This window comes from Schistosoma haematobium, chromosome 2 (genome assembly GCF_000699445.3).
Source record: "Schistosoma haematobium chromosome 2, whole genome shotgun sequence".
Classification (NCBI taxonomy): domain Eukaryota; kingdom Metazoa; phylum Platyhelminthes; class Trematoda; order Strigeidida; family Schistosomatidae; genus Schistosoma; species Schistosoma haematobium.
The window spans coordinates 2412252-2435537 of NC_067197.1; the positions used below are offsets into that span (position 1 = coordinate 2412252).

Consider the following 23286-nt stretch of genomic DNA (forward strand, 5'->3'; position numbering starts at 1 on the left):
GTAAGTAAGTAGGTAAGTATGTATGTATGTATGTATGCATCACTAGTTGATAACATATTATGATAGAAAGTAAATCAAACTTACATTCAATGGATCTACGTGAACGTTTTAAATAAGTATGCTGATCTATTGTTGTATTCATTTGATCAATCCAACCATATTGACATATTGGTAATGGATGTTTAGTATGATGTAATTGTAAAGGATGTTCAAATTTATAATCATATTCATTCACAATTACATTACCCATAGGATATTCCCATATTACAAATGTATATTCATTGAATACATTAGGACATTGAAAATAGGTTAGATTCTCAGAGGTAATCAATTTTCCAAAATTAATTTCTAGAATATTAAATAAATAGAAAATAAGATAAGTTCAACAGTACTAAAACAAAGATTAATTTATTGCTACCTTGACGTGGTGGTCGAGCTTGCCAATCGTGATGAAGCAACCGAGCTATACAGGCTAGAACAACCGTTCCTCGAGGCCCTGCTATGTCAGACAGGTCTGTTGAAGAACGGTAAGACTGAAAGCAACAAACCCAAGGTTCGAAGGCGAAGTAGTACTACTGACTGTACAGAGGTGTGACAGCAGTAAGGTGTTTCCTTCAGACAACCAGCATGACAACGATGCTGCTTTCCCACAAGAAGGAGTGGGGTTAGAAAAGGTCAACCCTAAAAATGTACACCTCGCCTTATCCCACAGATATCCATCTCCGGCGATAAGGTCTCAGCAAGTACGGAGCTAACACAAAACTTACTCATAAAAAAGTCGTGCGTGACCGACCTCAAGCAGTTGTCCCATGCCCACCGCGGTCACGCTCTCAGGTCACTAAGACCACCTCTAATCCAATTTCCTTTTCAGGTACCTCCAGTAGAACCCTTCCACGGTGTGGGCAACTTGGAAGTGATAACTGCCCTCATACCTCTAACAGCACTCAAGACCACTGTATTCATAATCAACCTCCCCCTCTTTAATTCTTATTATTCCTCTTATTGCTTTGAAGATATAGTGAATTAATATCTCACTTGATTACTAACTTACGCCTGTCATCCCTCGGTAGAGAAGGAACATGGACCGCTCACTAGCATTCTCTATCCAACTCTGTTCTGAGTAATCCTTTCCAGTTGAGATCGTATCTTTTAATCACGAGACGATGTTTCATACATTCTAAATCTAATTATCATCAGTTTGTTTGTTTGATTACATAGTTGACTTAGGTTTTATGTTCTTGTTATGTAAGTCTATTCGTTATTTACTACTGAGTTATAAAGTAATGTTGACATTTAAACTTCACCCCCATTGCACAAGCAAGTGGCTATCAGGACTCAGTAGCTAAGTGGATAACGCGACGACGTTCAAGGCGAACGGTACTAGGTTGGAATCCGGGATCGGGCATCAATTCTGGGATGCAGGTACATACAGCTGACAAGTCCCAAATAGGACGAAGTAGCGCGCGTCCTAGATTCCACTACTAGCCACTATCGATCTTTGCTTAAAAGTATTGAAATGGTTCATTTCACACTTTCCCAACATTCAAGTACCAATGGGCATAAAATAAACCAGCTAACTATTTAACACTAAAAAAGAACTTCGAATAGTTTGATTTATTTATGCAGTTTAAAATCATTTTAGTTCAGTTACTAATCAAAATACAATTACCGAACCTCTATTATGTAATAGTACTAATATAATGGACAATCTGTAAAACAGTTTGCTTAATTAATTACGAATCCATGAATTGATCTAAGCTAGACCACCATAGAAAACCTGAAAACATTGTACAGCCATTTCATCTTAGTATAAAACTCCTCAACAGTGTACATCTACAATCGTTAATGGTGATCTAGTTTAGATTAACTCGTAAATTCAACTATGAATATACTATAATCTCCACAAATCTAATCATTATGAATCATTATTATATCAGAATCCCATGCAAAATTGATTCTCTTCATCATTTAATGGATACTCATTAAATCAATATTTTGTGCAATTGTTTCGATCAAGTACACAAATGAAGATAACCAAAATCGATTACAGGTCGTTTTTAGTAAAATCTGAGAATTATACAATTAAAACTTCATTTGCAAAATATCTATCATTTATCTCGTTCTCATTCTCTTCAATTTGATCATCTTAAGCTTCTTCTGCCACCAGTCATTTCACTTTCAATTGATGATACATACTACTTATGATATCTGTCGACATCAGTAGCATATATCACTACGTACTATATCTATTCAATTGATTTGATGTGAAGAAGAAGAAGAAGAAGAAGAAGAAGAAGAAAAAGACGAACCTCTTACAACTATATCATTATGTATACCTTGAATTGATTGTTTATATTAACCATCTTACAAAACGATCACAGTTTTTTTTAGTTCGTTAGTTAGTTCATTCAACCGAACTTACAATGAAACGTATGGTTTTCAAATGTTTTACATGAATTGTATTTTCATATAATTATTCAATAGTAAACAGGTCTATAGAATGTTGGGTTGTATTTGTTTTGTTTTATTAACATACTGATTACTGTATTATTTACAAGCTGAATAAGTTATTATCAGAAGGGGTTTTGTGGAGATTTTACAAATTCCACTGATTGAAATCATGAGTCAACTGAAGCTAGATCACCATGGAAAACCTGGAGTCACTAGACGGCCGTTTCGTCCCAGTATGGGACTCCTCAGCAGTGCGCATCCACGATCCCGCAGCCCTTCTGATAATAATTATCTGCTCACTAGTGACTGAATTCAGCACATACTCCTGGAGTTCTAGTGAGAAGCCGTTACCAGTGGAGTTCAACCAGGTCTGTTGTGAGATATCAGCTCACTGAAGACAATGGTATACGGTGGCGGAACTTCGTGGATTGGTTGGAGTTAGACATTAACACCATTAGCTGACGTTGGATCAGTGGTCTAGTTGGTTAAGTGCCTGGCGCGAAACCGATAGGCCCTGGGTCTGAATCTCGTGGGGTGCGGGATAATGGATGCGCACTGCTGAGGAGTCCCATACTAGGACGAAACGGCCGTCTAATGCTTCCAGGTTTTCCATGGTGGTTTAGCTTCAATTGATTCATGATTTCAATCAGTGGAATAAGTATTTGTTATGAACTAAGATAATAAATGATTCCAGTGAAGGAAGAAATCATGAAGAAGTGCTGGAAGTAGATAGGCATACACTGAGGAAAGCACCCAATTGCGTCACAATACAAGCCCTCATATGGGATCCTCAAGGCCAAAGGAAAAGAGGAAGACCAAAGAACACAATACGCCGAGAAATAGAGACAAGCAGACATGAGAAGAATTAAAAAACAATTGGATAGAACTAGAAAGGAAGGCTCAGGGATTGAGTGGGTTGAAGAATGCTGATCGGAGGCCTATTCTCTATTGGGAGTAGGAGACGTAAGTAAATAAGCTAATAAATACTTTGTAACTATTAGTTGGCTGAAAACCTTTCAGACATATTGATTTATACTACTTAATTCATAAGGAGAATTTCATTTCTTTAATGATTTTGGTTGATTATCAACTAAAAAAGACGGAGATGAGGAGCCTACTACCGATTTCGTTCAACCAACTGACATTGGAATTTATAATTTCTAGGAATAAATAGTCTAAATAAAAAAAGAGTCATATGAAGAAAATATGGAACTCAAAACAACTATCTGTCAACCAATATCAAAGTCAGAATCTTCAACACCAACGTCAACACAGTTCTACTGTATTAACCTGAAACAGGGAGAACTAATACAACCATCATCAAAACAGTACAAGTATTTATAAATAGTTGTCTACACAAGATACTCAACATCCATTCACCGGATACTATCAGCAACAGCCTACTGTGGGAGAGAACAGACCAGCTTCCATCTGAAGAGGAAATTAGAAAAAGACGATGGAAATGGACAGGACATGAATTACACAAATCATCAAACTGCATCATGAGACAACCCCCAACTTGGAATCTTAAAGAGAAGTGAAAAACAGGAAAGTCAAAGAACACATTACATTGGGAAATAGAAGTAGATGTGAAAAGAATGAATAACAACTGGAAACAGCGGCAAAGGATTGCTTGGGACAGGGTTGACTGGAGGATGCTGGTGGTTGACCTATGCTCCTCCACGAGTAATAACGGGTGTAAGTAAGTAAGTATAAGTAGCTACTTTAAATATATGATAAACAGGATAGTAACTGAAATATTGAAGTAATAAAGCAAAACTATTCATACCTGACATAAAATTATGTGACCATATTTCAATTTTTTGCACTGGTAAATTACGATGTAATGATGTTGAATGTTCGGAACAGAAATAAGTACCTAAATCATCAATTGTCAATCTATCAATGTATAAATTAGGGCTGATTTGTCCATTAATTTTTAAACCAGGTAATCGATACCAGACGATGCTTTTGTTATTCCAATTATTTTGAGAAGTTGTTGGATTGCATGTCACTATTAATTTCTCACCTAAAACACCTTCAACAATTTGAGTTTCTTTACGTTCATAGACAAATGTTTCATAAGCTAGAATTCAAAGAAGAAAAATGAATAAAAATAATGATGTTGAGATGGTGGAGAAGATTTGTAGCTCAGGTGGATGATTTTGATGGAGTTTTGTTCTCTGAGCTGGATGGTTTGGTCGTGGAGCTTTCATCGTTCTTCTGAACGACATCATCAGCACAAACTTCAGATAGAAGAAAGCTCCACGACCAAACCATCCAGCTCAGAGAACAAAACTCCATCAAAAAAATAATGATGTATTGTTTCAACATAAATAATTTTCAATAGTTAAGATCATAAATCAATTGAAGCTAGACCACCATGTAAAAACCTGTAAGCATCGGACGTCCGTTGCGTCTTTGTATGGGACTCCTCAACAGTGCGCATCCACGACTTTATCTTGCGAGATCCAAACCCAGGGCCTATCAGTCTCGCGCACAAGCGCTTAACCTATAGACCATTGAGCCGGCCAATATCCAACGGTTTTAATGTTCACGAAATTGACCGACACATTCACCATTCTCATCAGTAAGTTACTATCCCACAACTGATCCGGTTGAACTCTACTGGTCAGTGCTTCTCACTAGAACTCTAGGATATAGCTCTTGAAGCCAGTCAGTAGTGGTGGTGGTCTATCTTCAACTGACTGATGATCTCAACTATTGAAATTACTGTAATATTCACAAAAAATCCCTTCTGATAATTTTATTACTACTATTTCCAATACGCTGAGTATAAAACACGTCATAATGCCAGATTACTTAGGCTACTTTCAGGATTCGATAATAAATAGAATGAAGATTAGGATTAGTGAATAGAGTATACCAGCTCTCGTGCAATTGAGTATGTTCACATTTAAATTTGTTAAACCCTTTTGTTAACTCATTTAATGGACAGAGTCATTCGTACAATAACAACTTATCTATATCATTGTGCCTTTACCATTGTTGCGAATAAATGGACATGTATGCATGAGCGTTGCGTACTGCCTACGCATTTATTCGCGCTGCTAGCCTTTCTATTAACCGCTTAATTGATTCGATGATCCATTCATTTCACTATGTATATATGTACATTTTAATCCTATTCACTTACTTGCCCGTTAGCCTTTCAGCACTGCTCTTTCATGCTTGCTTAACGTATCTGTAATTTTGTTTATCTGTGTGTAGTCCCATAATCAACGTAATCAACACTTCGTCGTATTCGTCTTCTGATGAATACACCGTTGAGGCGTTATCTAGTAATGGTTATCAAGACGAACTGTATACGAAGTTTAAAGATCATATTGAATAACGATCACTACAAGTGATCACATTTTATTCATTCATTAGTTTATTCACATGAATATAGACTATATTTGTATAATTAACTGATGGAATTTCATACCCTTTAACTGTATTTAACCGTATTAAAATGACATTTAATTGTCTTATCAATTCATCTGATCACATTGTTCAATAACGAAGACATTCCAATAATGACATTAGTTAATATCGGGAACTTGTTTAGTTTGTTTAAACTTTCTTAACGTCACTGCCAATAGTTTCTTTGGAATATTGTAATACATGAAAGTATAGTATGATAAAATGTACCAGTTAATTCTGTTTGGCTGGCATAAATTCAAATGTATAAAATACATTCCATATGATCTTATCCTAACTCCATCTGGAACCCTTCTTGGGCTACTGTCGGTCCTAAACCTGGATAAAGGTGGAGGGTTGGGCATACGGTTAGAGACCCTATTCCGTAGATAACTAACTCGCTTAAAAAACGCTAACCAAAAGAAAAAAATATAAATCAAATCATTATCTTGTTGAAATCATGAGTCGATTGAAGCTAGACCACCATGGAAAACCTGGAATTACGGGACGGCCGTTTTGCCCGATTGTGCGACCCCTCAGCAGTGCGCATCCACGACCCCGCACCACTCGGGGTTCGAACCCGGGACCTACTGGCTTCGCGCGCGGGCACTTAACAACTCGACCACTGAGCAGGCATCCAACGGTGTTATTGTCTAACTTCATTTAATCCACGAAATTGAGTGACACATCCACCATTGTCTTCAGTGCGTTAGTATCTCACAACAGACCTGGTTGAACTCCACTGGTTATAACAACTCACTGAAGACAATGGTGTACGGTGGCGCAAGTTCGTGGATTAGTTGAAGTGAGACATTAACACCGTTGGATGCCGGCCTGTTCAGTGGTCTAGTGGTTAAGTGCTCGCGCGCGGAGCCAGTAGGTCCTGGGTTCGAACCCTGAGTGGTGCGGGATCGTGGATGCGCACTGCTGAGGAGTTCCGTACTAAGACGAAAGGGCCGTCCAGTGCTTCTGGGTTTTCCATGGTGGTCCAGCTTCAATGGATTCATGATTTCAACCTGTGAAATTTCTAAAACTCTCCACAAAACCCATTTTGATCAAATCATTATCTCATCCTGGATAAATGAATCAGATAGACATTCTTTGAAGTATGTAACTCAATTAATGAATGAGAACGTAAATAACTGGCCTTATATCTGACTCCAGTTAAATTGAATGAATGATTGTTATCGAAATACGCATGTCAACTAATTCTCGTATATAATCATCGACTAGACTTGAATTAGTGAATATAACGGAATTAAAATAAATCAAATACGAGAATGAATATTGAATGCGTATATTTCATACCACCGTTGATCCATATAAACGAGCGAAGGAACAAAGTGAAGAGAAAAGAGAGAGAGAAGAGAAATTAGATGACACTCGGTGCAAAAACTAAATGAGCCAACTCAATCTAACCAAGCATGAATCAACACGTTACAGATATGTGATGAATAGGATATGATGTACACACACATACGCTTAAATAATAATAACAATCAAGGTTCAGAAGCGAAAAGTTAGCATGATCACAAATCATAAGGGGTTTTGTAGAAGTTTTCAATAGTTTAGATCATGAGTAATGGGTCATGGGTTCGAATCTCGCGAGGCGGGATCGTGGATGCTCACAGCTGAGGAGTCTGAATGATTTGTTATTACCAAAGATAAGAGTTTTTGTTAAATGAATTAGAGTAGAGAACAAACATCCATCATCCTCTATTGTCAAATATATATATGAAACAGGTCATAAAATTGATCTTAACACCGCTTTTGTGGTGTTATATAAACGTGTAAAAGGATGTATACTCAGTTCACTTGGTATTACTTGGCTTGTATCTTCCCATTGAGGTTTAAGACTGCAATTGATCATTCTGCTATTGGTATATGTGTATACTGTGCGTATGCCTCGATATTGCCTCAATTCACAAGCTTTTTATAAGCAATGATGGATAGTGGCTAGCAGTGGAATCCAGGACACTAAATAATACCAAGTGAATTCAAATTCACCCCATTGCACAAGCAAGTGGCTATCAGGACTCAGTAGCTGAATGGATAATGCGATAGCGTTTTAAGCGAACGGTACTTGGTTCAAGTCACAGAGTGTACATTAATTCTGAGATGCAGGTATATCCAGCTGACGAGCCCTAGATAGGACGAAACATGCGTCCTGGATTCCACTGCTAGCCAACGTATACTAAGGTTTATTAAATACTAAATCCTTATTTATGTATTCAAAAGTAGTTTATTTCCACCTTAAATCTACCAGATAATACTAGCTCATTATCTATCATGATGAGATTTCAAATTATTTTCACTTTCACGTGTTGAAATTATGAGTTAATTGAAGCTAGATCACCATGGAAAACCTAGAAGCACTGGACGGCCGTTTCGTCCTAGTATGGGACTCCTCACCAGTACGCATCCACAATACCGCACCCCATGGGATTCGAACCCAGGACTTGATTATCACTTTATTATCTTTGTATCCTTTCATTCTCCGTTTCTAGTGTAAGTGACCTTATTTATTTCTATATATAAATGATCAGATTGTTTGAAATGCATTACGCTAATATTTCATCACACAATTCTGATAATTTTTGTCTTCTTTTTACACTATTGAAAGATGAAATTTGTCTTCCTCAATAATCTAGTTCAATAAACGAACAGTGATGAATCTGTGATTTCTTCTAACAACATTTGATAATGAGACGATAAGTTATCGACGATCTTTGAATGACATTAGTGTAACCTATAAAGTGTCCACCTAATAACTAGGACTAAAATGAATGTTATAAACTAATGTGAGGAACTAGAATTATACTTTACAGTTAATGATTAGGGTTAGGAGTTATGTTTATGGTTTTCATCATGAACTGTAACATCAATGATAATAGCAAAACTTTACTGAACCAAATAGATGAATGAAACATTTCGCGCCAAAATCCAAGAGGTCGGTCGCGGCTCGGACAGCTCAGTGGTAACGTCTCTGACTGTGAAGCTGAATGACAAGGGATCGAATCTGCCAGGGAGCACCAGTTCCTTCAAGATTACAGGTACACCTTGCTGACGAGTGCCAAGTAGCACGAAACCCGGGTCCAGGATTTCCTGTCGATTACCTCCAACCACCATCTAAATCTCAATACATATTGCCCACAGTGTCGAGTCACCTAGATTGGTGGCCACATTGCATTATGGTCGATAGCATTCGATCTGCGCTAATAAGGCCTAGACACTCATGACATTCATCACCACCCAGTGATCAATCAATTGTGAAGACCTATAATCTTAAATCTGATTGGTTCATCTATAAATTATACAATCTCACCTGGAAAAATTTTATTTATCTATTTACATTTCACTTTTTGTCCAAATTAATGTAAACTACATTTTTTGTTTGTTTGTTTGTTTGTTATCTCTCTTTTTAGTGAAACCATAAAGAAAAAGGGTCTTTTTTTCTTTAAATTTCCCATAGTGATAACAGGTAGTAACATATGAATGACTAAAAAAAGACAAATCACAAAAATGATGCACCTTGTAGTTATATTGATTTATACGATCAATCACTAGGCCCATATATATATATATATATATACATTGGTTCAAGTTCCTTTTACTTCATTCATATTAGCACAACATGATGTATAGAAACAGTTATTTCAATGGTGATCATATTTAAAAAGAACGATTACATATAAGAAAGAAAGAATTAGTTTATAGATGTATAGGTGTATACACCTATATGATTGTGATCGATTCTGAGCCAATGTTACCCAAAGTCTTTAATCATTGGTTAGAGATGAATAGTTATATGATACTTAATAATCTTTCAATAAATCAATCAATATTCAATGTATCTTAGTTTCTTTGTGTTGTTACGTTTTTTTTTCCTCTTTTGTAGAAATGTCATGAATTGAGAGGAATTGTGTAAAAAAAAAGAGTAAAAGAGAAGAAAAAAAAGCCAAAAACATTAGTTCATTGATTTTTTTCCCTATTCCCTAGTTTATAAACAAAATAAACTTACATATATGACAGCTTATCATGGCAACAACAAGAAAATTAAAAAAAAAATTTGTTCAAATTATCAACTAAATTATGGTTGCTAAGTGGGGTGTTTGCGCGTGTGTGTCTGTATGTGTGCGTGTGTGTTTATGAGATGTGACTTAAAATATTAAAATGTCATCTATAAGAATGTTTCTTTTAAATACAAATAACATTTTATATGAAAAGTTGGATAGTGGCTAGCAGTGGAATCCAAAATGTGCGCCACTTCGTCCTATTTGGGGATCCTTAGCTAGGTGTATCTACATCCCACAGTTGATGATCACTCTGAGACTCGAACTCAGTATCGTTCGCTTCAAACGCCATCGCGTTATCCACTTAGCTACTGAGTCCTGATAGCCACTTGCTTGTGCAATGGGTTGAAGTTTAATTCATTTGATATTGTTTTACTTGAATCTTCCCATTGATGTTTTTGGACTGAAATTGATCAGTCTCTTATTGGCATATGTGCACACTGTGTGTGTTGCCTTGATATTGCCTTAATTCACAGGCATTATAATCAAAAATGAATTGTGGCTGGCAATGGAATCTAAGGAGAGGGCTTCGTCCTATTTAGAACTCGTCAGCTGGATGTACTTACACCCCAGAGTTGATGTTCACTCCGTTCGTTCCAAAAGCTATAACTTTATCTAATTAGTTACTGAGTCTTTATGAGAAACTTGATCAACTGAAGTCCTAAAAATCAATGGTTAGATTAAAAAAGAAACAGTACAAAATGCATTTATACTTCACCCCATTAAACAAAAATGTAACTATTAAGACTCCATAGCTAAGTGGATAACATGATGGCGTTTAAGGCGAACTGTACTGTTTAAAACAAAAAAAATCTAGTCAATAAACATTGGATACATTCATATCACTATATATAGACTCGTAAGTTTAAACTACTGAGAAAATGAATATTAGTAGTAGTAGTAGTGTGGTGTGTGCTACTTACGTCGACTTAAGTAGTATACGATGTTAGTCAGGAACAGAAGGTCTGGCAACAGAGAGACAAGAGAATTGAACAGTAAAGAGTCGAAACAGAATGCAATTTGTATGAAAATGCAAGAACAATGAAGTCTGAGTCATTTTGAGACAATTGATGGACATTTTACAAATGAAGCATTCACTTTATTTTTGATTGTTAGATTTTATGAACAAGTCCTGTAAGCATGTGTTAAGTGCATTCGATTGCCCCCACTAATGTTCTTCTGTTCACTACAGTAGTAGTAGCTGTAGTATTTGAAGGCCCCCCATCATCTTCAAAAGACTCAATCTATGAACAAAGAATGTTCTTTTCAATAAATTCTCTTTAAGTTCCACAATTCATATACTCAGATTAATAATCCGGAAAAGTGACCAGGTTAAAGGTAAAGTACATTTTATTGCAAACTAGTTATAGTGCCAGTATAACTTAGAGATCATGTAGAACAATCCAAAAATCATTCAACGCCGGAGAACTACGATTATTGTTTTCTATGTACCCAATGGTGACATCGAGGCAAAAAGATGAATTACTTAGAATGACCACCTTATTTTATAGTTATCAGTTTAACTGCTCCTGTGGAGCAACTTATATTGGTCGAAGTTCTAGGAATTCCTGTTCGTGAACACCTCCTAGCATGGCTAAACAAAGGTTTGATGAAGAAAGTGAACAGCTCAATATTGACTTATTTAGTGCAAACTAGTTATAGTACCAGTATAAATCAATCCTTTTTCAATTATTTATTGGGTTAGTAATATGGAACTCAAAATAACTTTCAACCAATATCAAAGTGAGAATCTTCAATACGAACGTCAAGGCAGTTCTACTGTATGGAGCTGAAACTTGGAGAACTACAACAACCACAATCAAGAAGGTACAAGTATTTATAAATAGCTGTCTACGCAAGATACTCGACATCCATTGGCCGGATACCATCAGCAATAGCCTTCTGTGGGAGAGAACACACCGACTTCCATCTGAAGAAGAAATTAGGAAAAGACGACGGAACTGGATAGGACATACATTACGCAAATCGTCAAACTGCATCACGAGACAAACCCTAACTTGGAATCCTGAAGGGAAGCGGAAAAGAGGAAGGCCAAAGAACACATTACACTGGGAAATAGGATCAGATATGAAAAGGATGAATAATAACTGGAATGAGCTGGAAAGGATTGCTCAGGACAGGGTTGGATGGAGAATGCTGGTGAGCGGCCTATGCTCCTTCACGAGGAGTAACAGGCGTCAGTAATATTTTCCTAAATCTTGACAGACTTAAAGTCCTTCAAATGTCTTAAACAATAACCATCCAGATGAAGAAACTAGACATATGCATACAAAAGAAATCTCTTTAACCATATTTCCTCCCCTAACCAACTTCAATATCAAGTAGTCAATAGTAATCTTAACCATTAAATGACTGAATTTGACCATTGTACTTTCTTAGTCAATTGCAATTGACTCTGTTCTCTTTATTCACAAATCTTTGTATTCCTCTTCTTCTTCTTCTTATTATTATTATTAATATAAAGTACATCTTTATCATTGATTGTAGTGATATAATAATAATGATTATGAATATGAGACAAGAACACCCCCCTTTTTTTTATCAAGGCATCAATTTTAATTAAGTTCCCTTCTTCATAAGAGGTAACAGGTGTAACTAAGTAACTAAGTAATTAATTTTTAATTAAATTGAATAATTGTTTCCGGGGATGGTGTTGGTGATGGTGATGGTATTTTCTTCTACAAGGTCATCTATTTTAATGTTCATTTATAATTTATCTTAATTGAAAATGAATAGAACCATATAATAGGTGTGGTTCAGTATGAGAATGGATCTATTTGGTATAGAAATAGTAAGATGAATTGAATAAGGTAACTTGTCGATCAAGATAAACAAACAACATAATGAACTTTTTTTTAGATTTATCAATGGATTGTAATCATAATTGATTGATCACTGGGTAGTGATCAATGTCATGTATGTCAAGTGCTAATCCGTCAGGGAGCATCAGTTCGTTGAAGATTATAGGTACACCTTGCTGACGAGTGCTAAGTAGTACAGCAACTCACGTGCAATTGAATTTCTTCTCATTCAATTCGGTTAATCCCTTTTGTGAACTTATTTAGCGGACAAAGTCATCCGTACTATATAACAACATATTGTACCTTGATTATTGTTGTGCTTGTATGAAATATATATACTTGAACATTGCTTACTGCCTACGTATTTATTCACTATGCTAGCTTTATTATTAGCTGCTTAATTGATTCGATGATCCATTCATTTCCCTATATATATACATGTACATTTAACACTCTACACTCTCGGTTCGCTGACTCACTCATTCGCCTCACTGCTTTGTAGTGGGAGTTATCCGCTAATATAAACTGTAGTCGCTGCTTCTCTTTGCCTTCTGATTTCAAACACCGTTGAGGATTATATGATAACGTTTACGAGGGTGATTGGTCAACGAAACACAGCCACTACAGTAGCACAAAACCTCGGTCCAGTGTATCTTGTCGACTACCTCCAACCACCATCTAATCTCATAAATGAATTGTAGCTAAGCAACTATTGAAATTAGAAAAATATTAGAAACGTGATTTGTTCTTGAATCATACAACAATCTAATATTCATGATGAAATGTATATATTGAACTATGAATATTGAAGATTCAATTTGATAGAATTATTATCTAATAGTTCAGTATTCTAATAACAATTTTATAGAACGAAGAGGAATATTCACTTGGTATTGTTTTGCTTGAATCTTCCCATTGATGTTTAGGACCGAAATTGATCATTCCATCTCTACTTATAATGCTTGTAATTTAAGACAGTACGCACAGTATGCACGTATGCCAATAAGAGACTGATCAATTTCAGTCCAAAAACATCAATGGGAAGATTCAAGTAAAACAATATCAAGTGAAGTAAACTTCACCCCGTTGCACAAGCAAGTGACGATCAGGACTCAGTAGCTGAGTGGATAATGCGATGGCGTTTAAAGTGAATAGTACTAGGTTCGAGTCCCAGAGTGAACATCAACTGTGAGATACAGGTACATCCAGCTGACGATTCCCAAATAGGACGAAGTGGCGCACATCCTGGATTGCACTGCTAGCCACTATCCGTCTGCTTATAAGAGGAATATGCTATAATTCTATGAACTATAGAATATATATATATATATGTATATATCGAACAGTGTCACGAGGCAAGCCCTTACATGGAATCCTCAAAGCCAGAACAGAAGAGGAAGACCAAAGAACACATTACACTGAGAAATGGATACAGACAGACAGACATAAGAAGAATGAACAACAATTGAATAGAACAAGTAAGGAAGGTCCAGGATAGAGTAGGTTGGAGAATGCTGGTCGACGGCCCATTCTCTATGGTGACTAACAAGCATAAGTAAAGTAATAATGTTATTCATCTAATTTGAAATCCTGAAGGAGAACAGAAAAGAGGAATAACAAAGAATACATTAAGTTGTGAGTTAGAAGCAGACTTGAAAAGGATGAATAAGAACTGGAAAGAATTGCTCAGGACAGGATCGGATAGAGAATACAGTCCTTAATATTAATGAGAAAATTCAAGTAAATAATACCAAGTGAATTAAAAACCCAAAGCAACTGTCAACCAACACCAAGGTCAGGATTTTCAAAACAAATGTCAAGACAGTTCTACTGTATGGAGCGGAAACCTGGAGAACTACGAAAGCCATCATCCAGAAGATACAGATGTTTATTAACAGTTGTCTACGCAAAATACTTCGGATCCGTTGGCCAGACACTATTAGCAACAACGTACTGTGGGAGAGAACAAACCAGATCCCAGTGGAGGAAGAAATGAGCAAGAAGCGCTGGAGATGGATAGGACACACATTGAGGAAAGTACCCAACTGCGTCACAAGACAAGCCCTCACATGGAATCCTGAAGGCCAAAGGAGAAGGGGAAGACCCAAGAACACATTAAGCTGAGAAATGGAGATAGACATGAGAGAAATGAACAAGAACTGGATGGAACTAGAAAAGAAGGTCCAGGACAGGGTGTGTTGGAGAATGCTGGTCAGCGGCCTATGCTCCATTGTGAGTAACATTCGAAAGTAAGTAAGTAAGTAAGAATTTAAAACTTCACCTCACTGCATAAGCTAGTGGCTATCAGGACTCAATAGCTAAGTGAATAAAATGACGTCGTTTGCAGCAAACGGTGCTGGATTTGAATCCTGAAGCTAACATCAATTCTGAATTAATGTTATATTCATCTGATGAGTACAAAATGGAATGAAACGAACGTTTTTAATTCCACTACTAGTCACTATCCATCTTTGTTTACTGTAATACTGTTAAGCTGTGCTAGAACCTCTTTACTACAATTGAATAAGTTGGACAGTATTGTTTTTATTATCATAAACAGTTTCTAACCTGATAAAGGTTAATGAACAAAGAATATTTGATGAATTGTTTCATTTCAATTCTTGTCATGATGTTCAGTTCATTCTTGTATACGAAGTGAATACAGGATTGTAATTGATAACAAGTACACCTAAACGACTTACGATTAGACTTTTAGATCAACGACTCAGCGTGAAATTCCCCTAAGAGAATCACCTAGTCCGGTTTGTTCACTTGACCAGTATCTTAACTCCTACATAAACAGAATAATTTATGTAGTGCATATCTAGATTAGTGCCTCCTTATACCAATTTTTATGTATTTAAATAAACAAATTAAAGTTAGACAATAAAACCGTTGGAAGCCGGCTCAGTGATCTAATGCTTAGGCTCCTGGCACGTGACTGGTAGGTCCTGGGTTTGAATCCCACGAGGCGAGGTCGTGGATGCGCACTACTGAGGAGTCGCACGATAGAACGAAACTTGAATCTTCTCATTGATGTTTAAGTCTATAATTGATCAGTCTTTTATTAATATATATGTATATATATCTTTGTGCAGATTATCTCGATATTACTTTAAAATCAAGTTCCAAATTGAACCATGAAATATAGGTTTATCTAGTTGATGAGTCCTAAATTGAATGATCTATTCATCGTGGAATCATCTTTTAGGATCACCAGGTAAGTTATAATGAGGTTAGATTCAATCTACTAAAGAATGATGACAAATTAGTTAATGAGGTTGGAAATCTTCATCGATTGTGATAGTTGTGTCACGTATAGCTGAACATCAATTATCACGACGCACAAAGCTGATTAATGTTTGAGATTGTCAGAACAAAGTTAGACGTTGAGCAAACCAAAACATGATATCAATCCGTAAAGTCATGTTGGTAAATACATACTACTTGATTAGGGCCCGCAAAACTATCGTAACCAATCGTTAGAGACTTTGGGTAATATAGATCTTGTCTTCTTTTAAACCATGAGATTAAACTCACTTTACACCTTTCTTTCTATAAACTAATTCTTTCTCCCTTCAATCCTTTTCTCTTTCTTATATATTACTATTGTAGTGAACAGAACACTAGTGGGAACAATCAAATGCATTTAACACACGCTTACAGGACTTGTTAATAAAATCTAACAATCAATCATAAAGTAAATGCTTAATTTGCAAAATGTTCATCAGGACTAGACAAGCATAACATTGATCACCACCCAGTGATCAGTCAATTATGATTACATCTCAGTCCTACAGGAGGTTAGTCACGGCTCGGATAGCTCAGTGGTAACGTCTCTGACTGTGAAGCTGAATGACAAGGGATCGAATCCGCCAGGGAGAACCAGTTCCTTCAAGATTACAGGTACACCTTGCTGACGAGTGCCAAGTAGGACGAAACCCGGGTCCAGGGTTTCCTGTTGACTACCTCCAACCACCATCTAAATGTCAATACATAGTGCCCGCAGTGTCGAGTCACCTAGACTGGTGGCCACATTGCAACATGATCGATAGCATTCGATCTGCACTAATAAGGACTAGACAAGCATGACATTGATCACCACCCAGTGATCAATCAATTGTAATGTTCATCAGTTGTCTTAAAACGACTCAGACTTCATTGTTCTTGGATTTTCATACAAACTACATTCTGTTTCGATTCTCTTGTCACTCTGCTGTTAGACTTACTGTTCACAACTAACATCATATACTACTTATGTCAATATAAGTAGCACACACATCACACTATCACTAAATTAACTATTTCTATGAATTCAATGTTCATCTTGTTGTGTTAATAAGTAAATTATAGTCACGTAGACTAATGTCTATCTATGTCTCATCCTCTATTATAACTGATTCACTACTATTCATCTTTATTAATATGATATTATCATACATCATCAATAAAGAATAGATCACTTACTTAGATTCGATGTAAGAATTAATTGAATTTCTGATATGATAACATATTGATTATTCATTGCACGATGTAATTTACACCAATAATTAGTAGTATAATCATTATAATCATGATGATCAATATTCAATATATAATGAACTTTTAAATTGGTCTCATTTAATATCACTTGATGAATAGGTAAATTTGATTGAAAAATCACTAATAAATCACCATGTTGGGCATGAATTAATGGACAATTTAATTGAATTTGATTAGGATGATGATGATGATTCTTATTTACTACTAATTCATGACTATTGAATACTACTGATGGGATATAAGTAGTATATGTATAGGAATAAATAGATGAATTAGATAATGTCCATATTAATTTTGATTGATAAATTAAATAGACTAATATAAATAAATTTGTATATAACATGGACCAACGTGTTAAATAAATCATCATGAAAATGTTTTTTTCTTTTTTTTTAGTTTTTCTCTCTTTTTTTCTTGTTTTTCTTTTTATTCAATGAAAAGTTTCATTATTATTTTTTTAGTTACTAAGGACTTTTAATGATGATGAAAAATGTTGGAAATGAATTTCGCCTGAATTCAATCACTATGGTGTTTAAGATTAATATGGAAAATGAAATTATCAACTATATAGAGAATCAACAACAACAACAATAAAAAAAAATACACAAACAAATTTGATTGGTTAATGAATTGTGCTTTATTTCAATGATACAATGAACAATTTTATCCAATAGATATTGGTAAGTGTAGGCGATTAAGACAATAATATTGTATTTATCAATAAACAATTACAATGACAATTATGTTCCTCCTGTATGGTGTATGTGTGTGCTACTTATATTAGCATAAGTAGTATATCATGCTAAACAAGAATTGAATGTCTCTCAGTAGAAAGTTAAGAAGATCAAGGAGAATAGAATGGGAACAAAAAGTTATTGGAATTCACTTGATATTGTTTGGCTTGTATCTTCGTATTGAGGTTTAAGACTGGAATTAATCAGTCTGTTATTGGCATATGTGCATACTGTGCGTATGCCTCGATATTACCCAAATCCACAAGCTTTTTGTAAGCAATGATTGATAGTGGCTAGCAGTGGAATCCAGGATGTACGCTACTTTGTCCTATTTGGGAATCGTCAGCTGGATGTACCTGCATCTCAGAGTTGATGTTCACTCTGAGAATCCAACTAAATACCGTTCACTTCAAATGCCATCACGTTATCCACTTAGCTATTGAGTCCTGATAAACACCTACTAATGTAATGGAGCAGCATCGTGGATGAGCACTGCTGAGAAGTCCTACAGTAGGACGAAGTGACCATCCAATGTTTCAGGTTTTCCAGTTTTCTAGCTTCAATTAACTCATGATCTCAACCATTAAAATTACTATAATATCCACAAAAAACCTTTCTGATAAAAATGAATGTGTTTATGTTAAACTAAAATGACAAATATTTCAATGTTTAAGTTAATTGAAACAGGTATAACCATTTTATAATAAGTAAGTTGAAGAAGTATTCTATATACTATCAGCTTACTAATGATTGTAGTGACGATTTATCAACTAGAGAACTATTTTGATTAAGTAAAGCTATTGACATAGCAACTAGACGATTTGGACTTCACAGATGACATGGCTCTTCTATCTCATACACACTAACAAATGCAGATGAAGAGAAGTAGTGTAGTAGCAGTCTATGCATCAGTAGGCTTCAATATTTACAAAGGGAAAAGCAACATCAACAAATACAACACAAACAACACTAATCAAACCTGTCACACTTGATGGTGAAACCCTGGAATAGGTTGAAAGTTTCACGTGTCTGGGTAGCATCATCGATGAACAAGGAGAAACCAATGCAGACGTAAAGGTTAGGATTGTCAAAGTAAGGATAGCGTTCATACAGTTGAACAACATATGGAACTCAAACCCACTGTCCTTCAACCAATAGCAGAGTCACAATCAACAATACGAACATCAAGACAGTTGGTTCTATTAATATAGAGCTAAAACTTCCAGACCTACTATAACAATCATCAAAACAATAAAAGTATTTATAAACAATTGCCTATACAAGATACTTAATGTCCGTTGACAAGATACCATCAGTAACAACCTAATGTGAGAGAGAACGAACCAACTTCCATCTGAAGAAGTAATTAGGAAAAGACATTTGAAGTAGATAGCTGTTATGTCCCGACAAAAATAATGAATGGTAACTTTTGGGATCTATTGATGAACCAATAGTAAACGTGTATTCCTATTGTATAGTTATTAAATAACTAAACTATGCATATTCATATTCCTCTTATTATAAGCTTTATTTTGACCCATTAACTATTATTATACGTTTTACCATTCTTGAGTTATACCCAGTATATTAATTACTACCTCCCACATTCACAGCCACATCTGGCTAATTCTTGTACAAATGTTATTTCAGATTTTATTGGTACGTTGTGGTCTGTTTGATTGGTATATAAACTCAGTATGTTTGAAATATAATGATTCATATCGCAGAGGCTCGGATTGATGTTCTGGACTGAACTGACTGGGCTAGGCGGTAAGCAGGGCTAATCAGAACTCTAGGCTGCTCGCATGTGTTTACCCGTCATTGATCCGATCGATAAGTCACTGCTCTCTAATCGACGGTCACATGTTATAACAATAGGATACACATTGAGTAAGTCATCAAACTGGATCATGAGGCAAATCCTGACTTCAACTTGTGAAGAGAAACAGAAAGGTAGAGGACTGAACAACACATTGGAAAGGATTGTCCAGGACAGAGATGGATGGATAATGCTGGTGTCTAGCCTATGCTCAACCATGATTGCGTAACAGGCGTAATTAAGTAAGTAAGTAATTAAGTTCATTTATTATGCTTCTTAGTGTTATACTGAATAGAAGAACAGTCTTAATGAATAGGACTAAATATCTAAAACTAGCCTACATAAATCATACCAATTAAACATAGTCACAACCGGTCATCACTATGGCCTATATTATTTGTATATGTATATATGAATGTATTAAAAACAATATTTAATGTCAATTTCAGTAATCATTAATCCTTATTAGTAAAATCACATAGTTTCAAGTTATGACATCTCAATGGTGTGTTGTTTATTTATTCTAAACTTCATTTCATTAATAATAAACACTTGGTTCAACGTTTTTTTCTCTTTCTGTTTTTCTAAATAGACACCCATTCAATTCGGTATACACCTACCTATCTATCCACACATCTATCTATCTACCTATCTAACCATCTATCTATCCACACACATATATATATATATATATATATCTATTTGTCTATCTATCTAGTAGTGGAAGCCAGAACGTGTGCTTCGCCCTATTTGGGATTCGTCAGATGGATATACCTGTATAATACTGAGTTACTTACCTACGTCTATTAGCCCTAAACTCCACCTTGGAAAGCAATATTCTCCGATAAAACACAACATACACCAATCAAATCACACTTGACGGAGAAGCTTTGGAGGATGTAAAAATCTTTACACATCTGGGTGGCATAATTGGTGAACACGGTGGATCTGATGCAAATGTGAATGGGTGGATCGGTAAAGTGCAACATATCTAAGATTGAAAAACTTCTGGAACTCAAAACAACTGTCAGCCAACACTAAAGTCATAATTTAGAGTATTAATGTCAAGACAGTTCTGCTGTTTGGGGAGGAAACCTTGAGAACTACGAAACCCATCATCCAGAAGATACAAGTGTTTATTAACAGTTGTCTACGCAAAATACTTCGGATGCTCTAGTCAGACACTATCAGCAACAACCTACTGTGAGAAAAAACAAACTAGATCCCAGTGGAGCAAGAAATCAGGAAGAAGCGTTGGAAGTGGATAGGACACACATTGAGGAATACACCCAAATGTGTCATAAAGCAAGCCCTCACATGGAATCCTCAAAGTGAAAGGAAGAAAAGAAGACCAAACAACACATTATGTCGAGAAATGGAGACTGACACGAGAAAAATGAGCAACAACAGGATGGAACTAAAAAGCAAGGGCCAGGACAGAGTGGGATGCAGAATGCTGGTCGGTGGCCTATGTTCCATTGGGTGTAACAGACGCAAGTAAGTAAGCAAGTTACCCGTCATTGAGGAGCATAGGCCACCCACCATTACTCTCCATCCAACCCTGTCCTGGGCAATCCTTTCCAATTATTTCCAACAGCTATTCATACACACGATATGTAAATATACTAATAACAGACTGATCATTTGAAGTCCTAAATATCAATGGAAAGATTCAAGTAAACAACAACATCAAGTAAGTATAATCATTGAAGTGTTGTAACTCATGGCTGAAATCGTAAATTATAAGTTAGTTGACCAATTAGAAAAAAAATGATTAAGAGTGTAGTGAACAGAACACGAATGGCGACAATCGAATGTATTTGACACAAAATCTAACAATCATAAAGTGAATGCTTCATTTGCAAAATGTCCATCAGTTGTCTCAAAATGACTCAGACTTCATTGTTCTAACATTTTCATACAAATTGCATCCTGTTTCCATTCTTTACTGTTCGATCCTCTTGTCGCTTTGGTGCCAGACATTCTGTTTACGACTAATATCATCTACTACTTCTGTCAATATAAGTAGCAAACACCACAATAGTTCTTAATTTCAATCATCACAATCCTAAACTGAGAAAAAAACTTGGATCTTCATATATATATTCAAATAGAAATAGTTGTACAGCTTTCTTTATTCTAATCAATGAAATCATCTTTACTAGTATAGGGGTTGTGGAGATTATTAAGTTTTTGATTGAGATCATGGACCGATTGATGTTAGACCACCACCTTTGGAAACTTGGAAGCACTGGACGGCCGTTTCGTCCCATTGTGGGACTCCTCAGCAATGCGCATCGTGACCACGCTCGTGTGATTCGAACCCAGGGCCTTCGGTCTCGCGCGCGAACGCTTAACCTCAAACTCAATCAAAACTTAATAATCTTCACAACCCCTATACTAGTAATCAACATGTGCTCACTAGTGAATAGCTTCGTGAGGGAGTTCTCGGAGTTCTCGTGAGAAGCCGTGACCAGTGGAGATAATCCATATCGGGGATAGATAGATATCTACTTCATTACTATGGAAGTTGTTCGCGCGATTTTGTGGACTGGTTGATGTTAGACACTATCACCATTGGATGCCGGCTCAGTGGTCCAGTAGGTTAAGCGTTCGCGCGCGAGACTGAAGGCCCTGAGTTCTAATCCCGCGAGCGCGATCGTGGATGCGCACTACTGAGGAGTCCCACAATAGGACGAAACGGTCGTCCAGTGCTTCCAGGTTTTCAATGGTGGTCTAACATCAATCGGTTCATGATCTCAATCAGAAACCATCTTTAGTTGTCTAATGTTATTACCAATTCATAAACAATTGAGTTTAATTAATCTTCATTCTCAATAATTATCAACTTCCATTCTAATCTGTTTATTATTATGTAATTACGCAATATCTATCACTTGTGTTTATCCAGTTATAAAATTGGTACCCTTTTTTGTTGTTGTTCGGGAATGATTTTAGATTATGCTTTTGACGAAATGAACAAAAAAACAACAACATCAAACCAAATTTCCTGGGTATGTACATATATATTGTGTCCATAAAGATTTGCCCAACCCCACATATGAAAGACCTATTTAGTCAATATAAACTTTTGGGCGCCATTTATATAAAAGAGTTATATATATATAGTGTAATAGTAACTATTTCGTTTATGCCTCTTTGTATGTTTACTAGAGTTAAACGAACTTTTATTATTATTGCTACTACTGTTACTGCCACAACAGCTACTACTACTACTACTACTACCTACCTACCCACCTACCTACCTACCTACCTACCTACCTACTACTGCTACCAATACTACTGATAATCATGTATAGTAACATTTATAAACGATGTACATTTAAACTATTTGTGTATGTATGTGTATCTATTATATAAATATATAAGTAAGAGAGAAAAAAAAGCCCCACACATTGTTT

The 23286-nt window shown here is 35.9% G+C and overlaps 1 protein-coding gene across 1 annotated transcript in view; it reads right to left on the reverse strand.

The window, feature by feature from the left end:
• Positions 1–17851, reverse strand: part of MS3_00006024 (uncharacterized protein) — a 256723-nt gene extending 238872 nt beyond the window's left edge. Inside the window, exons 1-3 of the mRNA XM_051214123.1 lie at positions 17237–17851; positions 4241–4537; positions 85–348 (exon numbers count right to left, since the gene is read on the reverse strand). Coding sequence (XP_051067251.1) covers positions 85–348; positions 4241–4537; positions 17237–17681 — 1006 coding nt within the window. The 5' untranslated portion in view covers positions 17682–17851. The remainder of the gene's footprint in view (positions 1–84; positions 349–4240; positions 4538–17236) is intronic.
• Positions 17852–23286: the final 5435 nt, after the last annotated feature.